At 31.6% G+C, this 17354-nt stretch overlaps 4 protein-coding genes across 6 annotated transcripts in view; 2 read left to right on the top strand and 2 right to left on the bottom strand.

Annotated features, from left to right (window-relative positions):
• The first annotated feature begins 52 nt into the window (after positions 1 to 52).
• On the top strand, positions 53 to 3717 carry eIF6 (eukaryotic translation initiation factor 6). The gene is made up of 5 exons (XM_072544682.1): positions 53 to 268; positions 380 to 641; positions 695 to 871; positions 1019 to 1200; positions 3586 to 3717. The coding sequence occupies exons 1-5, from the start codon at positions 162 to 164 to the stop codon at positions 3593 to 3595; spliced, it is 738 nt and encodes a 245-aa protein (XP_072400783.1). The 5' UTR covers positions 53 to 161; the 3' UTR covers positions 3596 to 3717.
• PIG-M (Phosphatidylinositol glycan anchor biosynthesis class M) lies at positions 3710 to 5511 on the bottom strand. The gene has a single exon (XM_072544681.1). It carries the CDS (start codon positions 5509 to 5511, stop codon positions 3970 to 3972), a length of 1542 nt encoding a protein of 513 aa, XP_072400782.1. The 3' UTR covers positions 3710 to 3969.
• An 8-nt stretch (positions 5512 to 5519) lies between these two features.
• On the bottom strand, positions 5520 to 5910 carry LOC140450981 (uncharacterized). The gene has a single exon (XM_072544684.1). It carries the CDS (start codon positions 5715 to 5717, stop codon positions 5520 to 5522), a length of 198 nt encoding a protein of 65 aa, XP_072400785.1. The 5' UTR covers positions 5718 to 5910.
• Positions 5911 to 6735: 825 nt separating this feature from the next.
• ClC-c (chloride channel protein 3) overlaps positions 6736 to 17354 on the top strand; it is a 71248-nt gene continuing 60629 nt past the window's right edge. The window contains exons 1-2 of one of the 3 annotated variants that reach the window (XM_072544676.1): positions 6736 to 6914; positions 7021 to 7109. In XM_072544676.1, coding sequence (XP_072400777.1) covers positions 7035 to 7109 — 75 coding nt within the window. In that variant the 5' untranslated portion in view covers positions 6736 to 6914; positions 7021 to 7034. Of the gene's footprint in view, positions 6915 to 6990; positions 7110 to 16453; positions 16576 to 17354 lie in introns of those variants that run through there. The other 2 variants (XM_072544677.1, XM_072544678.1) reach the window with 2 other exon arrangements.

Here is a 17354-nt window from a genome sequence, read left to right as displayed (position 1 = left end):
TATTGTTATTTATTCTGTGGCTAAATGCTCTTTATTCTTCTTTTTTATTAAGAAATGACTTTGACACCTTTCTTTAAGTTTGATCAAAAACGTGTTTTTGACTTTTAATTTTGCTTGGGCCGACTTTTACTGAATTTTTGCGGATTAAATTCTTTATAAAAATGGCATTACGTGTCCAGTTTGAAAATAATAATGAAATTGGCGTTTTCTCCAAACTTACAAATGCATACTGCCTGGTGGGAATTGGAGGTTCAGAAAATTTTTACAGGTAAATAGTACAAGAACAATGTTGTGCAACATTTAAGATTTTCTGTTTTCCCAAACATTGAATGATTTAAATTTAGTAGTTTTTGATGCTTTAACACAATTCGTATTTTAGTACATTTGAAGGCGAATTAGGTGAAACAATACCAGTAGTACATGCTTCTTTAGCAGGTTGTAGAATTATTGGAAGAATGTGTGTAGGAAATAAAAATGGTCTGTTAGTTCCAAGTTCCACATTCGATACAGAACTTCAACACATCAGAAATGCCCTACCAGATACAGTAAAAGTACACAGAGTAGAAGAAAGGTTGTCTGCTCTTGGAAATGTGATAGCTTGTAATGATTATGTAGCTCTTGTTCATCCAGATTTAGACAGAGTAAGGAAATACTGTATTCTTTATATATTTTATTATTACTGGACATGTTTTAGGAAACAGAAGAGCTTATAGCTGATACATTAAAAGTTGAAGTATTCAGACAGACCATTGCCAGTAATGTATTAGTGGGATCATATTGTGTACTCAGTAACCAAGGAGGTTTGTTGCATCCTAATACAACTATAGTTGATCAGGAAGAATTGTCATCATTGTTGCAAGTACCTCTAGTTGTAAGTGTTTAATTAATCTAGTTCATTTCTTTTTAAAATCACAATATATAGGAAATTTTTCCTACTGCCTTGTTAAGTAATCATTTTGAATTTCTTTTAAGGTCTATCTCTATATTGTAATTATAATCTATTTTTTGTTTGTTTTAGGCTGGTACTGTAAACAGAGGTAGTGAAGTGGTAGGTGCTGGATTGGTAGTTAATGATTGGTGTGCTTTTGCTGGTATGGATACTACTTCCACTGAACTCACAGTCATTGAATCAGTCTTTAGGCTGAATGAAGCTGCTCCATCTAATATTACATCCAAAATGAGAGCAACTTTAATAGAAAGGTATTTTTTAATTCTTGTTCTTCATTTGTGAATTTTTTAATGGAATATTAAAAGAATTACTAAATTATGGGTGGGAAAGAATAACAATACACAAAATATGTCTCTAAATAATGTGATCAACTATATGAAAGAATATCAATTGACATCCTCAGAATAACTGATTTAAGATGCACATGGACAAGGAAAAAGAAAATGCCAACATAGAGAAGACACACTCTGTTCATGATGTACCAAATCACTTGAATGGCTTTCTTGTGGCTGTCTTGGAAATTGTTGGTTCATTGATACCATAATTAGTGTGGTGAAATGGCACTGGGAAGATTTCAGATTGTCTGTTGTTTCTACTGGATACTTTAAGACGTGATATGTGATAAATTAGTGATAACAATTGAGGACAATCTATAATTTGTTACTTTGTGCAGGAAACATAAATCTAACAATGTCCTCCCTGACTTAAGTATTGGTAAACCAATACTGCCTCTTACCCACTGATAGTTATATTCCTCTCTCTGGTATCCACTCCTAAAAGCTGCTAAAGTACATTCATTTAGCAAATTCCCATCAGTAAATATGAGCACGTGTTGATATTCGCTGTCTCATTCGTCAAGAGGCTATTAAATATAATTTATTACCTTAAGCCAGCCAGATTCTCATGTTACAGATCCACACTTGCCAGCATTTTAAATTCAAATTGTATCGTGTTGATTTTTTAAGTTAATATATTGTGTTATATTTATATTATTAGTTATTGTTAAGTTATTTACTGGTCGTGTTATTTTTTAGAGTTTACTTAGTTTAATTGTGATTCAATGATTAAATTTCAAGAAATTCTTACACTAACAGTTTCAAAAGTAAATATTTTTAAAAATCATATGATACATAGGTCTTACATCAGTACGACCCTGTTTGGCTTACACGTGGTTCTATTGACGATTGGGAATTTGTAAAATGAATAGGGTTTATATTCAAAAATTTATTTTAGATTCTTACAATTTGTTCAATTTAACAGTTGTATGATAGGAACCATACAACTAATCCATACTCTAGAACTGGCCTAACGAGACCACAATACAGTCTTCTAAATGTGAGCAAAGACAGCTCTACAGATGTGAGTTGGATAAATCTCAGTACTTTTATCGCCCTGTTTGTTACTTGATTGATGTGGCTTGAGAATGTTAGTTTGGTGTCTAACCAGATTCTCAAGTCTGATAATTCATTTTTAGAGGACAATGGCAAGTTATTTATAGAGTTAACAAATGTAATTGTAATTGCTGCATTGCAAGACCAGATGCAAACTGCTAGAATGCTTTAAAGCCATATTCAGTAAGCCCAAGTACCAGTAATCAGCATTTCTGTTTGACGAAGGTTAAGACAACAGGGTTTGATAGCTTGCAATCCAGTAATCACTTACTGTTGCTCACACAAGATGCAGACTTGCATTTGCTTGTGAACATGATAATTGGAAAAAAGTATTGTTTAAGGATGAATATAGAATATCAATTTATGGTAGAGATAGTTGAAGTAAGGTCTATAGCATGGCTGGAAACATTATGCTGCATGCGCTCAGTTACACCAGGTTGCTGGTGGCTCAGTAATGATTTGGACATGAATTTCTCTTGAGGTACACATGGATTTGATCTTGATTGAGAGGAATGCACTAATGACACACAGATACATAACAGAGATCCTACATCATGTGATGCCATATGCTGGGTTTACTGGCAATGGTTTTCTGCTATTGCAAGATAATGTGAGATCACACAAGGCAAGCAGTGCAACACAGTATGTTGAAAATGTTGGTATTCCAAAAATGGACTGGTCTGCTTAATGTTCAGACCTTAATCTTATTGAGCATATATGGAACCTTCTGAAAAGGTGTGTAAGATGTCATATACCTACACACACAACATATGAAGAGTTTCTAATGGCTCTCATTTAGGAATGGATCACTTTTCCTTAAAGGGAAACCCAACTGTGATCAGTTCTATGCCAAATCGAATAATGAGTGTCATCCAGAACATATTTTTAAAATGAGTGATACTTGCGCTTTCTTGACTATATAATTAATTAATGTTATAAATGTAACTGTAATGGTACATCGAAATTTTGAATAAATTTATTGGTTTCCCAAATGTTTCCTTGTTTTTCATTTGTATATCACAATAGATTTAATTTGATATAAATAAGAAACAGATAAAAACTATTTTAAATTTTGTGGGTGGCCTGTTTTCTTTTCAGGTGTGCCCATCAGGCAGTGTATATGAAATCTAAATACCTTGTAGAGAAATATATAAAATTAATTTAAAATATGATTAGTCAAATATATCCTATTTAATTTCTTTTATCTGAATGCATAAAGTATATAGCACTGTTTTTTTGTTTTAGCATGTCTTAAATGCCACACCCAGTACAAGAAATATGTAAGGATACTAATAACAGTTGTACTTTTAAGTTTATATATATTAAAATTCCTAAAATATTTGTAAAAATGATAATAAAACAACACACCTTTTATAATTAGTGTTTTATTGCAATTTATTAAATACAAATCTACTATAAAGGTACCATCAGTGACCTAGAAGTGAAATCATACAAACACCAGAAGCAATTTTACAAGAAATGTGGTACTTCACTTCATTTATAACACCAAATAGATAAAAATAAATATCAGATGATTCTAAAAAGTATAAAAAGTTGTTTTAATACATCAAATAAAAAAAACATTGCCAGTTATCTGATTTAACTCCTAGGTCATTAATATACTTATAACTACTCACTTTTATCATGAATAGGCATAAAATACATGATCAGTCTCCCTAATATTGCAATATTGGCACAGAAGAAAGACACACTTTGTATCCAAATATACAAAAATGTATTCTGGCCCTGAAACTCTAATAAATAAGCAGGTAACAACCACACACCTTGTGCAATGTACCATATTAAAAGAAGTACTGCTCCCATGAGCTTGGAGAGCTTTATTTGCCAAAGACACAATGGTAAAACTGCCATGACCCATACAAAGTACTGAGATGTAAGTACACCGTTGTATATTACCATAACTATTGTTTGTGTCAGGATAGAAAAGTTTAATGAAAACCTATTCAAGCCATATCTAACTGAGAACACCAATATGAGTACCAATTGAGGTAGTATCATTAAGGCCTTTTGCCAGTACCCTATGTTTTTTACCCATGCTGTGAGGTACTGTAGGTAAAAATAAAGAGAAAAGTTGTGCCTGGGATCTTTTCTTAATAGGTGGTATAAATATGTCTCATACAGGAAAGTGTAGCCAAATAAACTATAAAAATACCATGTTAGAAATGACAATGACAAGAGACAACCAGAAATCAGTTTCAACTGATCTAAATTTGGAACTAAGTACACCAAGTATTCTTTTTTAAAGATAGTTTGCTTTTCAGTCTTATTGCTTTGTGGTACTAGCTTATGACCACCCATAGAGGATGTTTGGACAATAGTATTCTCTATGTTTTTAAGTTTCTTCAAGTTTGGAGTTTCATCTATGGCTAATGGCTTTTGTAAATTTTTCCTGCGATCTTCAGTGGTGTAAAAAGAATACTTACTCAAAAACATAAAGTATGTTAGGCTGTATATGATTGGATACAACCTAAAATGGATGGAAATTCCATGTACAATGCCTGTGAGAAAAATATATCGTTTACACTGTAGAAAGTATAATGTTAAAAGGACTAAAAATCCTGCAAAAGTATCACAATTTCCTCTTGTACCAATGGCTATAGTCATTGGATTATATAACCAAAGCATCATGGCTATATCTGATGTTTGATCAATATAATTTTTAGACTCTAACTCAGCTTTGGTGACATTTAAATGTTGCTTATTTGATTGCCGAAGTTTTTTTCTGTTTTTTCCATTTGAATTTTTTAACTTACTAATATCTTGTAGCTTGGACTTCTTTGAATCCTTTTGTTTGTAGCATTCATACTCTTTTATAGTATTTTTAACAATTAATCTTATCAAAAGTGCTACTATAATATCAATACTACAAAAGAGAATTTTTCCAAAGCTATGATGTAGTGTAATATTTGGAATTAACATTATAGCTACTAAAGGACTGTAACGATAAGTGTGCCTATTATAAGGTGAGTTACCTTCCAAATAATGCCGTGAGGCATCAGTGAAAACCTTATAGTCGATATCTGTATATTTTAATTTGGAAATCTGATCATGATGAATGCCATAAATCACTAGTATTATTCTAAGAACTATAGATATTAACAAATGTTTTTTATAATCAATATTTACAAACTTATTCCACAATGACACCATTCTGCTAATTAAATTCTAGTTTTTAAGCTGGTTGCAGCTTTTTGCAAACAATTTTTAAAATCTACAAACTCCTTTTTACAGTCATTCATAGCAATACTGTCTCTTTTCAAAACACAAGTAGCATAACCTGTAGCTTCCTTGCCACACTTTGCTAATAGAAGTGGATACTGTCTATACCGTTCTTTAGCACGTTTTACAGCTTCCATACTTAATTTTTACTAAATTTAGATTTGTGGTTTCTTTTGATTTCTTCCCAATCGTACTCCACTGGGCTGAAAAAACTATCATATATGGGTTTAGAGAATAATACTAACAGTGAAAGCGTTGTCGTGGTTATAACAAATACTCTGGGATATCTGTAAATCAATCCACGATCTTTGGCTCGTATCCGGTTTTTCACAGGATTATTGTTCATTATTACCTTTCTCTCGCTTTTTTGTTATATCAATACCTCCACATACGAAACTCTTGTCCTTCCACTTCCTGCAACAATCTCGCATATCCTCAATGACGGTCTGGCAAGGTTTTTCTTGAAAACTATTTTCTAAACAAAAATATTATGTAATAAAAATGTTGATAAAAAGAGGTTATGCATTACCTTTCAAACAGGCTTGAATTCTACAAGCATAAGGTTTGCAAGGATCTTTTGTAGACATTAATCGAACATAATTTTAATGAATGTCTACACTACTTAGTATATCATTTAGCCGCTTAATATTTTAAACAAATTGAATTATGTACAATAAAATTGTTCAGTTTGCTAATTGACATTAACGTGTGACAATGACAATTGACAATGACGAGGGAAAAAAAAAAGAATATCCCATGACGTAAAATATACTTCATTGAGAATATCCAAGCATTTATAATAAGAAATCAGTTGTTCTTTGTATTCATTGTTCAAAAATATTTTTTCCACTCTAATAGTAAAACGATCTAAAGCCAGCAGTAATTTAAATAGATTGGAACAACCATAAAATAAAATATTAGGGAAAAACTGCTGCTGTTATATTTGTATTCTCGTTGTTCTAACTAATAATAATAAATACTCGTAAATGTCTAAAACTAGCAGATTACGTTATATTGACTGTAAAGTTTTCTGAACAGTTTATGGTTCATGAACAAACATTTTATATTCAAATCACAGATAATGCATTCGAAAATATGATTGATTATGATTAGTGACATCTCATGGACATATCTAGATAATGACATTGACGGAATGATACGTGACACTTCCATAAGTGACACCTCGTCTGCAATCTCAACATTGGGAGCTGATAAAAAACACCAATTAACTAATTAATTATATTCAATTTTTAAGTTATCAACGCAGATTCGCGGATTCGACAAAATGGTTGAAAAACGACACTTTGTGGAGTGAAAAACCTTCTACTACAATGGTAAGTATCCATGTAAAATATCCTCAATTTAGCTTTCACTTTGTCTAATCAACTAGAAATGGATTATATTTTTTAGGGTTTCACTATTGACCGTATATTTTTTTAGTGTGCAGTGTAATTATGGAAAAATATCCCTTGAAGAGTAGTGTTTCTACTACCTTACCATCACCTTCTTACCAGTCAATGACCAAAAAGGTATTTAAATTTTTACAGCTTCTTTTTATTGCTGTTAGGAATTAAGTAGATTAGTAAATATACTGATAAGATTTGAGTTTGCATTCTTGTTGTTATAAAACATTTTAACCATTGTTCATCAATTAAGTAATCACTTTAGTATTAGTTTTTTTGTTTAACCTTTCTAAATTTCATTCTTTCGAAATTAGTTACAACACAATACTTATTTCTCTCCATGAATGAATATCATTAATTTGAAAACTAAAAAAGTTTTTCAAATCAAAAACAGGCTCATTTAACATGTTCTGTGCTGATGGCATACATGTGAGCTACATGGTGCATTCACCAATGTGCGTACAGCTCACATGTATGCCTTTGATTATACACATTTGTAAGATGTTTTTTTTTTTGTCGGCAGTGCACCGAATAATTTAACTTTACTATCAGTTGTTGGATAAGGTATTCTTCAATTTTAATTACATTGGTTCGCCAATATATAAACAACTAAAATATCATACAAACAAATCAAAATAATAGTTGTGCTGGGTAATATTTTAAGAAATATATTTTGAAGTATATAAGATTTTGTATATAATTATCTTACAGATATAAACCCTAAATAATATTTGCCAGATGAGAGTCCACTTATTTGTTTATTGATTTATTTACGGATATACCATTTTTACAAAAATATAATGTCAACCTGTACAAAGCATAAGTTGCCTTAAAAAAAAGGAAAACAAACTAAAACTAAATTAGGAACTTAACTTTTAGGTAATCATAATCAAAATCTGATTCTTAAATGTTGTTGTAGGTATTCCAAATGACTCCAAACTATTGCTCTGCTCATTTTCAGTTCTTAGAATTCTTGTAATGGGTTAATGTTGACCATAGTTTGTAGTATGAAACAGAATGTTGTAAATCTCACTATTACGAGTTCTTCTAGTATTAATATTAAAACTTATTAAACTTATACCCTGGCCGCTGAAAACATGGAATCCAAGGTCGCATGATCACTCAATGCAAGCATCGACAGGCGCTCGAAACTAGACCTTATGGGAAACTGTTTACACCGCCATTATTTGTGTTATGATACTATAACTTAAATGTTTTATGTATCATGATTTGTGTTTCACTTTCGCCGGCTGGTGAATTTTGTGAAAATGTTTAAAATTAATGTAAATCAATAACCTCTAAAAAACGGTATAAATATATTATAGCAACATTGTTAGTTCGTTTTTGTTGAGCGGTGTAAACGTGGGAAAAGTGATAACATAGGAAGAGGAATATTTAAGAGTGCGTGCCATTCACATGATCATTCCATCTTTTCAGCGGCTCAACTATAGTAACTCTGGATCTTTGACATTCCATCTTATGAAGGAAACATAAATCTGCTTCAAACCTTCTATGCATTGTAGTCATGTAGTGACAAGATATTAAGCATTGAACATATATCATCATATATATGTTGTCTGATAAAACCAATCTTGTAAGCATAAACCCTCAAAAATTTTTTTTGAACTCTTTTGATACTGTAGATGTCACTATTACATGAAGGAGACCAAATGAGAACCATACTCCAAAACCGATCAAAGTAAACTAAAGTATAACATTTTTAAAGTTTGTACTGAAAACTTATTACAATGTCTAAGAATAAATCCCAACATTTTTAAAGCTTTAGTTGAAGTTTCATTAATATGATATTTAAAAGTTAATTTAAAATTAAAGTTTACACCCAAATCTGTGATACATGGCTTCAAAGGTACATTATTTATACAATAACAATAATTTACCAACTCTCTTGATCTGCCCAAAGTAATTTTAAAACATTTGTTTATCTTTAAGTATAGCATATTTATGTCACAACAACTAGCTAAGCTTTTAAGATAATTTTGTAACAAAGAACATCAAATAGGTTATTAAATATTTGAAATATTTTAAGGTCATCAGCAAACATTAAAAAGTTACTACTTTTAATGACTGATGATGTATCATTAACAACTATATTAAATAAGAGAGGCCCAATATGCGACCCCTGAGGAACTGCTTAGGTCACAGATTCTCGCTGAGATAAACAATTTCCATATTTTACATACTGACACCTACCAGAGACAAATAACTTCTTATCCACTCAAGTATTTTACCTCCAAATCCATAACCTTGTAATTTAGCAATAAGCAGATCATGGTTAACTCTATCGAAGGCTTTAGAGAATTCTGTGTAGATAACATCAACCTGACCCTTATATTCAACTGAGTTGGCAACAAAATTAGTATACAATATTAAGTTCGTGCATGTAGACTTACCTTTAAAAAGCCATGTTGTTGAACATCAATTAAATCTTCACAATCCCACGTTAATAAATTATTTACAAGACGCTCAAAGAATTTGCGTAATACTGATTGGTTAAAAACAGTCTTATAATTTTCAATATCAATTTCATTTCAATTTATTGCCTGACTTGAAGATTGGTGTTAAATAACTACTTTTCCAAAAATCAGGAAAGATACCAGTACTCTGTAATGAATTAAATAAGTAGTGGATATGTTTTACAAAAGTAAAAATTCAATGCTTGAGTATATAAGCTAGCAAACAATCTGGTCCAAGCGATAATTTTCAAGGCATCTTTAAAACCTTATCAATTATTTCAGAAAGCTTAATATTATAATTATTCACATTGACACTCTGCTGATAGTTAAAGCACACAGACTTATCTATATTCAGAGGTAACATCCAATCTGAATACCATTTCAAGATCGAATCCAAGTCATGCCCATTCAAGAGTGAGTCAGTTTTTTGTATCATCTGCGTAGAAAGCTTTCCTAGATTTGATATGTGATTAAAGATCATTAGCATACAAGACATAGTAGTGGACCTAAAACAGATCCTTGTGGTACACCACTTAAAATTGTTTTTTAGATGACAGCAATTTGTCAACTCTAACACAAAACTCTTGGATCGATGCCTGGGGCTTTATTGTCTTTGAATTTTAGGATGGCATTTGATACTTCTTCTCTTGTTGGGTCTTCACTGTGTAGTGGACGTTGTAGATTTTGTTGATTGTCTATGTGGCAACCTCCTTCAATATCGTTTATATTTAGATGTTCGCTAAAATGTTGTGCCCATCTGTTAAGAACTATGTATCTCTGTTAAGAGTGTTCTGTTCGTATTCCCTCTTCTTACGTCCATGGATACGTTTTTCCTCTCTTCTAAGACGTCTATACTCTTCTTTTTTTTTTCTCCGTGTACAACCTGTGTCAATGGTTTTTTGATATGCAGCGTTCTTTCTATTTGTGGCCATTTCGCACTCATGATCAAACCAATGATTTCTTTTTTCTGACTTGGTTTTGCTAAATACTTTCCGATTTCTGTAATACAATATCTCATATATTTGCCTATAGTTGTGACATGAATATTTTGCCTACCACATATGGTATTGCTATAAGGGATTGAAAATTGGGACAGAAGTTACTGGGGATGGAGATAGGGCAAGCAAAATAAACTAAACTTATGCGAACGACACTCAGGGTTTATTTGGAGTAGCTGGGTCGTGGATAAGTTGAATGGCAAGGGGATTAGATTGGGACAACTACAAAAAAAAATGAAACAAAGGGGTACTTACATGAATCTCCTTCAACAAATGGACAAACAAAACAAGAAAGACCTCTAGCTAAGGACGCCGCTTCGAGGTGTCCAACAACTAGTATGTCCAACGATTACAACAACTAGTTGTAACTATTGAAATAATTATTAGAAATGCAAAATATATCTTTTTAAGTGAAACTCAAAGAAGGGGGTATAAACTTTTTTCTTAAATAAATAAAAAAAGTGGTTTAGAGAAATTGTTGTCTCACCACAAACAGTTACAGAAATAAATGGCACAAATTACTAGATTAACAAAGAACAAAGAAACACTTACTTTGTCCTATCTGTTACAAACTCTGTTTACAAGTGGGAGGTGCTACAAAACTTACAAAGGAATTGTTACAAATAAAGAAATATCTTTAAAATGAAACTATTCATATAGAGGTTAACCTTCTTTCAAAAACCAAAACAAATTAGTATCAAAAATAATAAAACGAGCTGTCATATGTCAACATTAAATTTAAAACAGAACAATTAAAATGACAGCTAGCCACGCCCTAAGACATATATAACATAACATAACATAACATAACAATATCTTTATTTTTAGAAAATAATATACATTCCGTGAACATAAAATTATTTAAAAAAAACAGTGTCACAAACGAAAATATTATTTACTTATTCCTAACCGTTACATATACAAATAGTCCAATTTCCTTGTGTTGATGTGTCTTGTGCTCTCTATTTTCTCCTATGAAAAATTTCCACCTCAGTTATCTAGAAAATCCTTATGACGATGCATCTGGAACCTTTTTATGCCAACACCATTAGGCCAAAACTCTGGTTTATACATGTCATCCTTATATTCAAAGGGAGCCGATACAACAAATCTCTTCAACATATTTTCTTGACTTGGCAATTCCTTTACCATAATAGACTCTTGTTGCATTTTCCTCTTTTCTATTAGAAATTTACATATCTCCTCTTGTTTTGTTGTTCTCTTCACTCTATACAAGTATAGCCACACTTTTTTCTTTTCCCCTGCAAAACCACTTGTGCTATCGTCATCGCTTACTGCCGTTCCTATAGTTATGTACCGATGTCTCCTGTGTATAACTTTTTGGAACCCATCTGAGTCACTATCGCTGTTTTCCTCAGTTATTTTATGTTTTTTTATTTGCTCATTAACCTCAGTTGTTTGTTTATTTTTGAGGTTGACATTAATGTTGTCACTTGTCTTCTGTTCAGAGGAACTGCTTAAACTTTTTGACGTTTGAGCTACTACTTCTGTGAATGATCTATTTTGTGTACGAGGTGGTACCGACCTTGAGAATTTTTTATCAACAGAGTGATCCATTATCTGATCTTGTTTATCTACACTTTCGTATTCAGTTTTTTTTGCGGTTTTTTGCTCTAGATAACTTACTTTTTGGCGCAATAAATTATTGTTTTCTTTTAATACAACATTTTTGTCTTCCATTTCCATAATTAGTCTTTTTAAGAGGTCATTTTCTAATCTCAGTTTGGATAATTCTTCTGTAGTTGACATCTCGTTTGTTTCGGTGTCACCGCCTTTTTTGTCACAGCATATTATGATATTTCTCTCACATGTTTCAAATCCACATCTTTTTGCACAGCTAGAGTGAAAAACACTATAACAATATTTACACACAACTATTTTACACTCTTTTTTAGCGCAGCATTTAAAATTTATTTCCAAGTTTTCACCATCAATTGGCCGTACGTCTTCGACAGCGGCCATCTTGCTATATATTTTTATTTATTACAACTTCTTAAATTTTCATGAAAGCATTTATTAATATTAAAAAACGTCTACTTTTGCTCTAAAATTTAAACACAAAAAAAGTTACCTTGATTGCACTAAATTGCACTTTAAAAGATTTCTGGGGTTACCTTCTCTGCCACATGGTTAAATCCATATCCAAACTGTGAAAGATGCTCTGAGACGGCTTCTTAGGACAAATACAAACTTGATGTTGAAAGTTTGGAAAACAAAACTTTGTACTGAGCTTCTTAAACAACAGGAACAGGTAGAATTGAACACAATGGCAAAATGTGGTTATCTTTAAAAATCTCTCTTAGACTGCAACTACACATTAAACTGCTACTATTCTGCCACAAAACACTAGATTTCCATAACAAGGAAACAATAAAAAAAACATTTACGAATCTAAAGAAAATTCGGAGTAAACGCTGAAGCCTACCGCTCTTGACCACGCCTCAGCGAGAGTGAGCAATGATCTTTTAAATTCATTCGCTTAACTTGGTATAAACAAAACATATACAAAACATATAAAATATATTGAAACGTCAATAAACGTACTTTAACCTTTAATTGTGGCTTATTGCCATTTAAATAGTAATTACTTTAACATGCCACAAGAAAATAGCTTCAGAACAATATTAAGAAAACATATACAGTTAAATTCCTATTTCTTTGATGCACAAAAATCCCAAGGCGGTTTTGATTAAAAGAAATGCCGAGGAAAAAGGCATCTGTGAAATATAAACAAACTTTAAAATGGTTTACATTAACTCAGCGACGCAAAAAGGAATTGAAAATACATATACGAGGGGATTTCAATATATTCCAAGGAATTTGCAAATAGTACATAGTTGCTTAATGTCTTCTTCTTCTTCTAAGTTTTCTGTCCTTATTTGATATTCGATTTGCTGTCTTTATACATTTGCAATATCGGGATCTTTTAGTTTATTAATGTCGATTTTTTCTCTCCTCCCGATCTCTTTTTTTAAATTGGATATTTTTTTATAAATCGTGCTTTAACAAAATAGTGATCACTATCTATGTTTGCTCCTCTAAAAGACCTAACATCTAATAAGTTAGATTGCTGCTCCCTCTGTGATTGCTGCGATCTAATATGTAAAAATATGTATCTTAGTATATAAATTGTCAGAATCTTTTTGTGTTAGACAAGTTTCGGTTATTAGTATTATTTTAGGTTTTAAATCCTGAATATAACATAAAAGTTCGTTAAATTTAGAATGTAGTGTCGCTAAATTGGTATTAAAGCAGAGCCAGTCGCAAAAGCCAGTTTTTTTAATATTATTGTCGAAAATTAGTAATTTTTGGTATACTACGTGTATACGATGTCAAATCCTATTATTAATTATCCTGCTAATATATTTATTTTATTGAATATTTCGTTAACTATTAACTTTAGTTTAAATCAACAGAGACAAGAAAATTTTATCAGAGACTAAACAAAAGCAGAAAAAAACCGAGAACAACGATGTGTAGAGATAAGGAAGGTAATATATTGACAGAACAGCAAGAGATACTAAGTAGATGGACAGAACATTTTACGGAAAAGTTTGAAGGAGATCAGAGAGAGACGACCCCTGACATACCATTAGACCAAGCAGACAACAGAGAAAAGACTCCACCAACAATAGCCGAGATTAGAGCAGCAGTAGAAAAATTAAAGAACAATAAAGCACCGGGATCGGACCAAATAGCATCGGAGTTACTAAAGGAAGGAGGAGACGCACTACAAAAAATAATACATGAATTGATAACAAAGATATGGTCGAATAAACAGCTACCAACGGAGTGGAATAGCGGTATTATTGTACCATTACATAAAAAAGGAAATCAGTTAGAATGTGAAAACTACCGTGGAATCACGCTGCTGAATGCAGCATACAAAATAATGTCCAATGTCATTTATGAAAGACTTAGACCACACGCTGAAGAAATAGTTGGCAAATACCAAACACCAACAATAGACCAGATATTTGTTCTGCGACAGATCCTCGAAAAAACAAGTGAATATAACATCGAAACACATCATCTCTTCATAGACTTTGAAAGCGCATATGACAATATAAACCGAGAATTCTTAATAAAAGCAATGAAAGAATTTAATATACCAACACAACTAATAGAACTGATAAAAGAATCTCTAAAAGTAGAAAGTAGAATCCGGATACAAAATGAATTAACGGAAACAATAGATGTGAAAAAGGGACTACGCCAGGGAGACGCTCTATCATGCATCTTGTTCAACATCGTACTCGAGAAAATACTGAGGGACACAACAGTCAATACACGAGGAACAATCATTAATAAAAGCGTGCAAATACTAGCATTTGCAGATGATGTTGACATAATCGCAAGATCAAGAAGAGAAATGATAGAGGCATACAACCAAATAGAACGAGCTGCACAAAATAGTGGTCTTAAAATCAATCAGACCAAAACAAAATATATGCAGGTAAGTAAAAACGCAGAAATAAGGCAGCCACAAAATATAACAATAGGAGAATACAACATAGAGGGGGTAAAAAACTTTATATACTTGGGATCCTTAGTCACGTCTGATAATAACGTTACGGAGGAAGTGAAGAGGCGAATATTTATTGCAAATAAATGTTACCATGGCTTAATTAGACACCTAAGATCAGATAACGTCGCAAGAAAGACAAAATGCCAAATATATAAAACCCTAATAAGACCGGTACTCACATATGGCTCAGAAACCTGGACACTCACTAAAAGAGAGGAAACGTTGTTAGCCACCTTCGAAAGAAAAATCTTGCGACACATATATAAGGACACAAAAGAAAACGGAATATGGCGAAGAAGATACAACTCTGAACTATACAAAATATACCAGGATCCGGATATTATAACATTCATTAAAATAGAACGGCTGCATTGGATATGACATGTAGAAAGAATGGAAGAAGGCGAAATACCAAACAAAATATTCAAACAGATGCCAGTAGGAAAAAGAACAAGAGGAAGACCGAAACTGAGATACTTAGAACAAATAGAAAATGATATAACAACCTTAAAAATAAAAAACTGGAGAAAAAAAGCACGACACAGATCAGAATGGAGAAGAATCCTGGAACAGGCCAAGACCCAAAAAGGGTTGTCGAGCCAGTGATGATGATGATGATTAACTTTAGTTAAAGGTATTTTATACCAAAGTTCAGAAGTATTAATGTTTTTGTCTATTTTTCCTTCCATGCAGCTGATTTGTAAAATGCGATTATCTCGAAAACTATTGAGTTTTGAAGTTATTAACAGATATACCTTTTTTTTGTTCAAATATTGTATCTTTAATATTTTTTATCACAAATACAGGTAACTTAAAGAGCAAAAAAGTTAAGTGCAAATTTATGCCACATATGTGGCATATGTGGCGCCCTCTATTAGCTACATCAAAGTTTGCATCAAATTATAATTTCTCATATTTAAAAGTACCCAGTTGTAAATTTTTATACACAAACGTTTACAAACATGAAAGTTATAGCGAAAAATAAAATTTTAAATTTCCACTTTAACACCCTGTATCTTTCATAATATCAACATTTTATTAAAGCAAGTTGGCTTAAATCGTAATATTTTAAAGTGCAGAATCTACGGTTTCTGTTTGTATAATTACTTAAGGACCACCCTGTATATTTTATTGTTAAATTTTGCTCTTCGTTTTCTTTTTTAGTCTCTAACTCAGATCGCAATTCTTTTAAAAACCTAATTTGCATACAAGTCTTATCAACAATGGATACATTTTTTTTTGCCTTTTCTGAGAGTATTCTTTTATTTCTTAAAATTTGTTGAGGTTTATACTCATTATTCATTACTATTTTGATCTATTTTGATATATTAATACATTTTTTGAATTGTTTAGAATCTTGCATTTCATGTCACAATCATTTTATAAACAATTAGTCATTCTTTGCTATTTCTCTGACATTAAACAAACTGCAGTTGATAACAAAACAGATATAAGATAAATATCAGTTCAACACAGTGGTCTATTCAGTTCTTATATAAATTAAAAACGACATAATTGTTTAATGGTAGTTACTGTTATATAATATGGTATAAAATTCAATGTTACATACAGTAAGTAATATATGGAATATAAATAATACATTAAGAAGCATACATATTTTATGATTAAAATATTGTATTAAATACTTAACAGGGAAACTATAAAACTATTTTTAGAGTTACTGTACTTGCGATGGATTAAAACTTTTTATAAACTACTCTAACCATAACATCCAGTGTATTTAATGTAATTAGATGATGCATGACTATTATATGCTTTATGCTTTCTTGGAAACTATTTCGTTTCTATTTCTAACAATAAAACACTGAAAACTTTTGTTTTCAACAGTTCCACAAAATTTATTTTAACTTATTATCACTACAGCTGTTTCGGCCAGAGTGCCTTTCTCAATTGATCTATTTTTGGTACGTGTTTACACTTTATAGTCTTTAACTGAATAAGTTGAGGAGGGCAGAACTGTTTGTCTCAAGTTGGTCATTCAGAATTACGTCCGTATTTTTTAATTTGTTGATTTCCATAGAGTCTATTAAAGATAGCTTAAAACCTTTATTTTTAATGTGAAGAATTTGAAATTCGTCATTAAAAGAATGATTATGGTCTAGAAGGTGAAATGCGTACGTAGAGTCTGTTTTTCTATGATCGAAAGCCCTTTTATGTTCTGCTATAAGTTTGATAAAGTTTCGACAAGTTTGACCGATGTATGTTTTTGGGCAGTCGCCACATTTAAGTTTGTATACACCGCTGTGTAAATTCTTCAGTTTGCAGGTCATGGTTCAAAGATGTAGGGATATCGAACAATCGGTATATATGTGTTTTATCGACTTCGAAA

Source organism: Diabrotica undecimpunctata, chromosome 9 (assembly GCF_040954645.1).
Source record: "Diabrotica undecimpunctata isolate CICGRU chromosome 9, icDiaUnde3, whole genome shotgun sequence".
Classification (NCBI taxonomy): domain Eukaryota; kingdom Metazoa; phylum Arthropoda; class Insecta; order Coleoptera; family Chrysomelidae; genus Diabrotica; species Diabrotica undecimpunctata.
The sequence above is the reverse complement of the archived record's forward strand: the minus strand, read 5'-3'. Positions and strand labels throughout refer to the sequence as shown.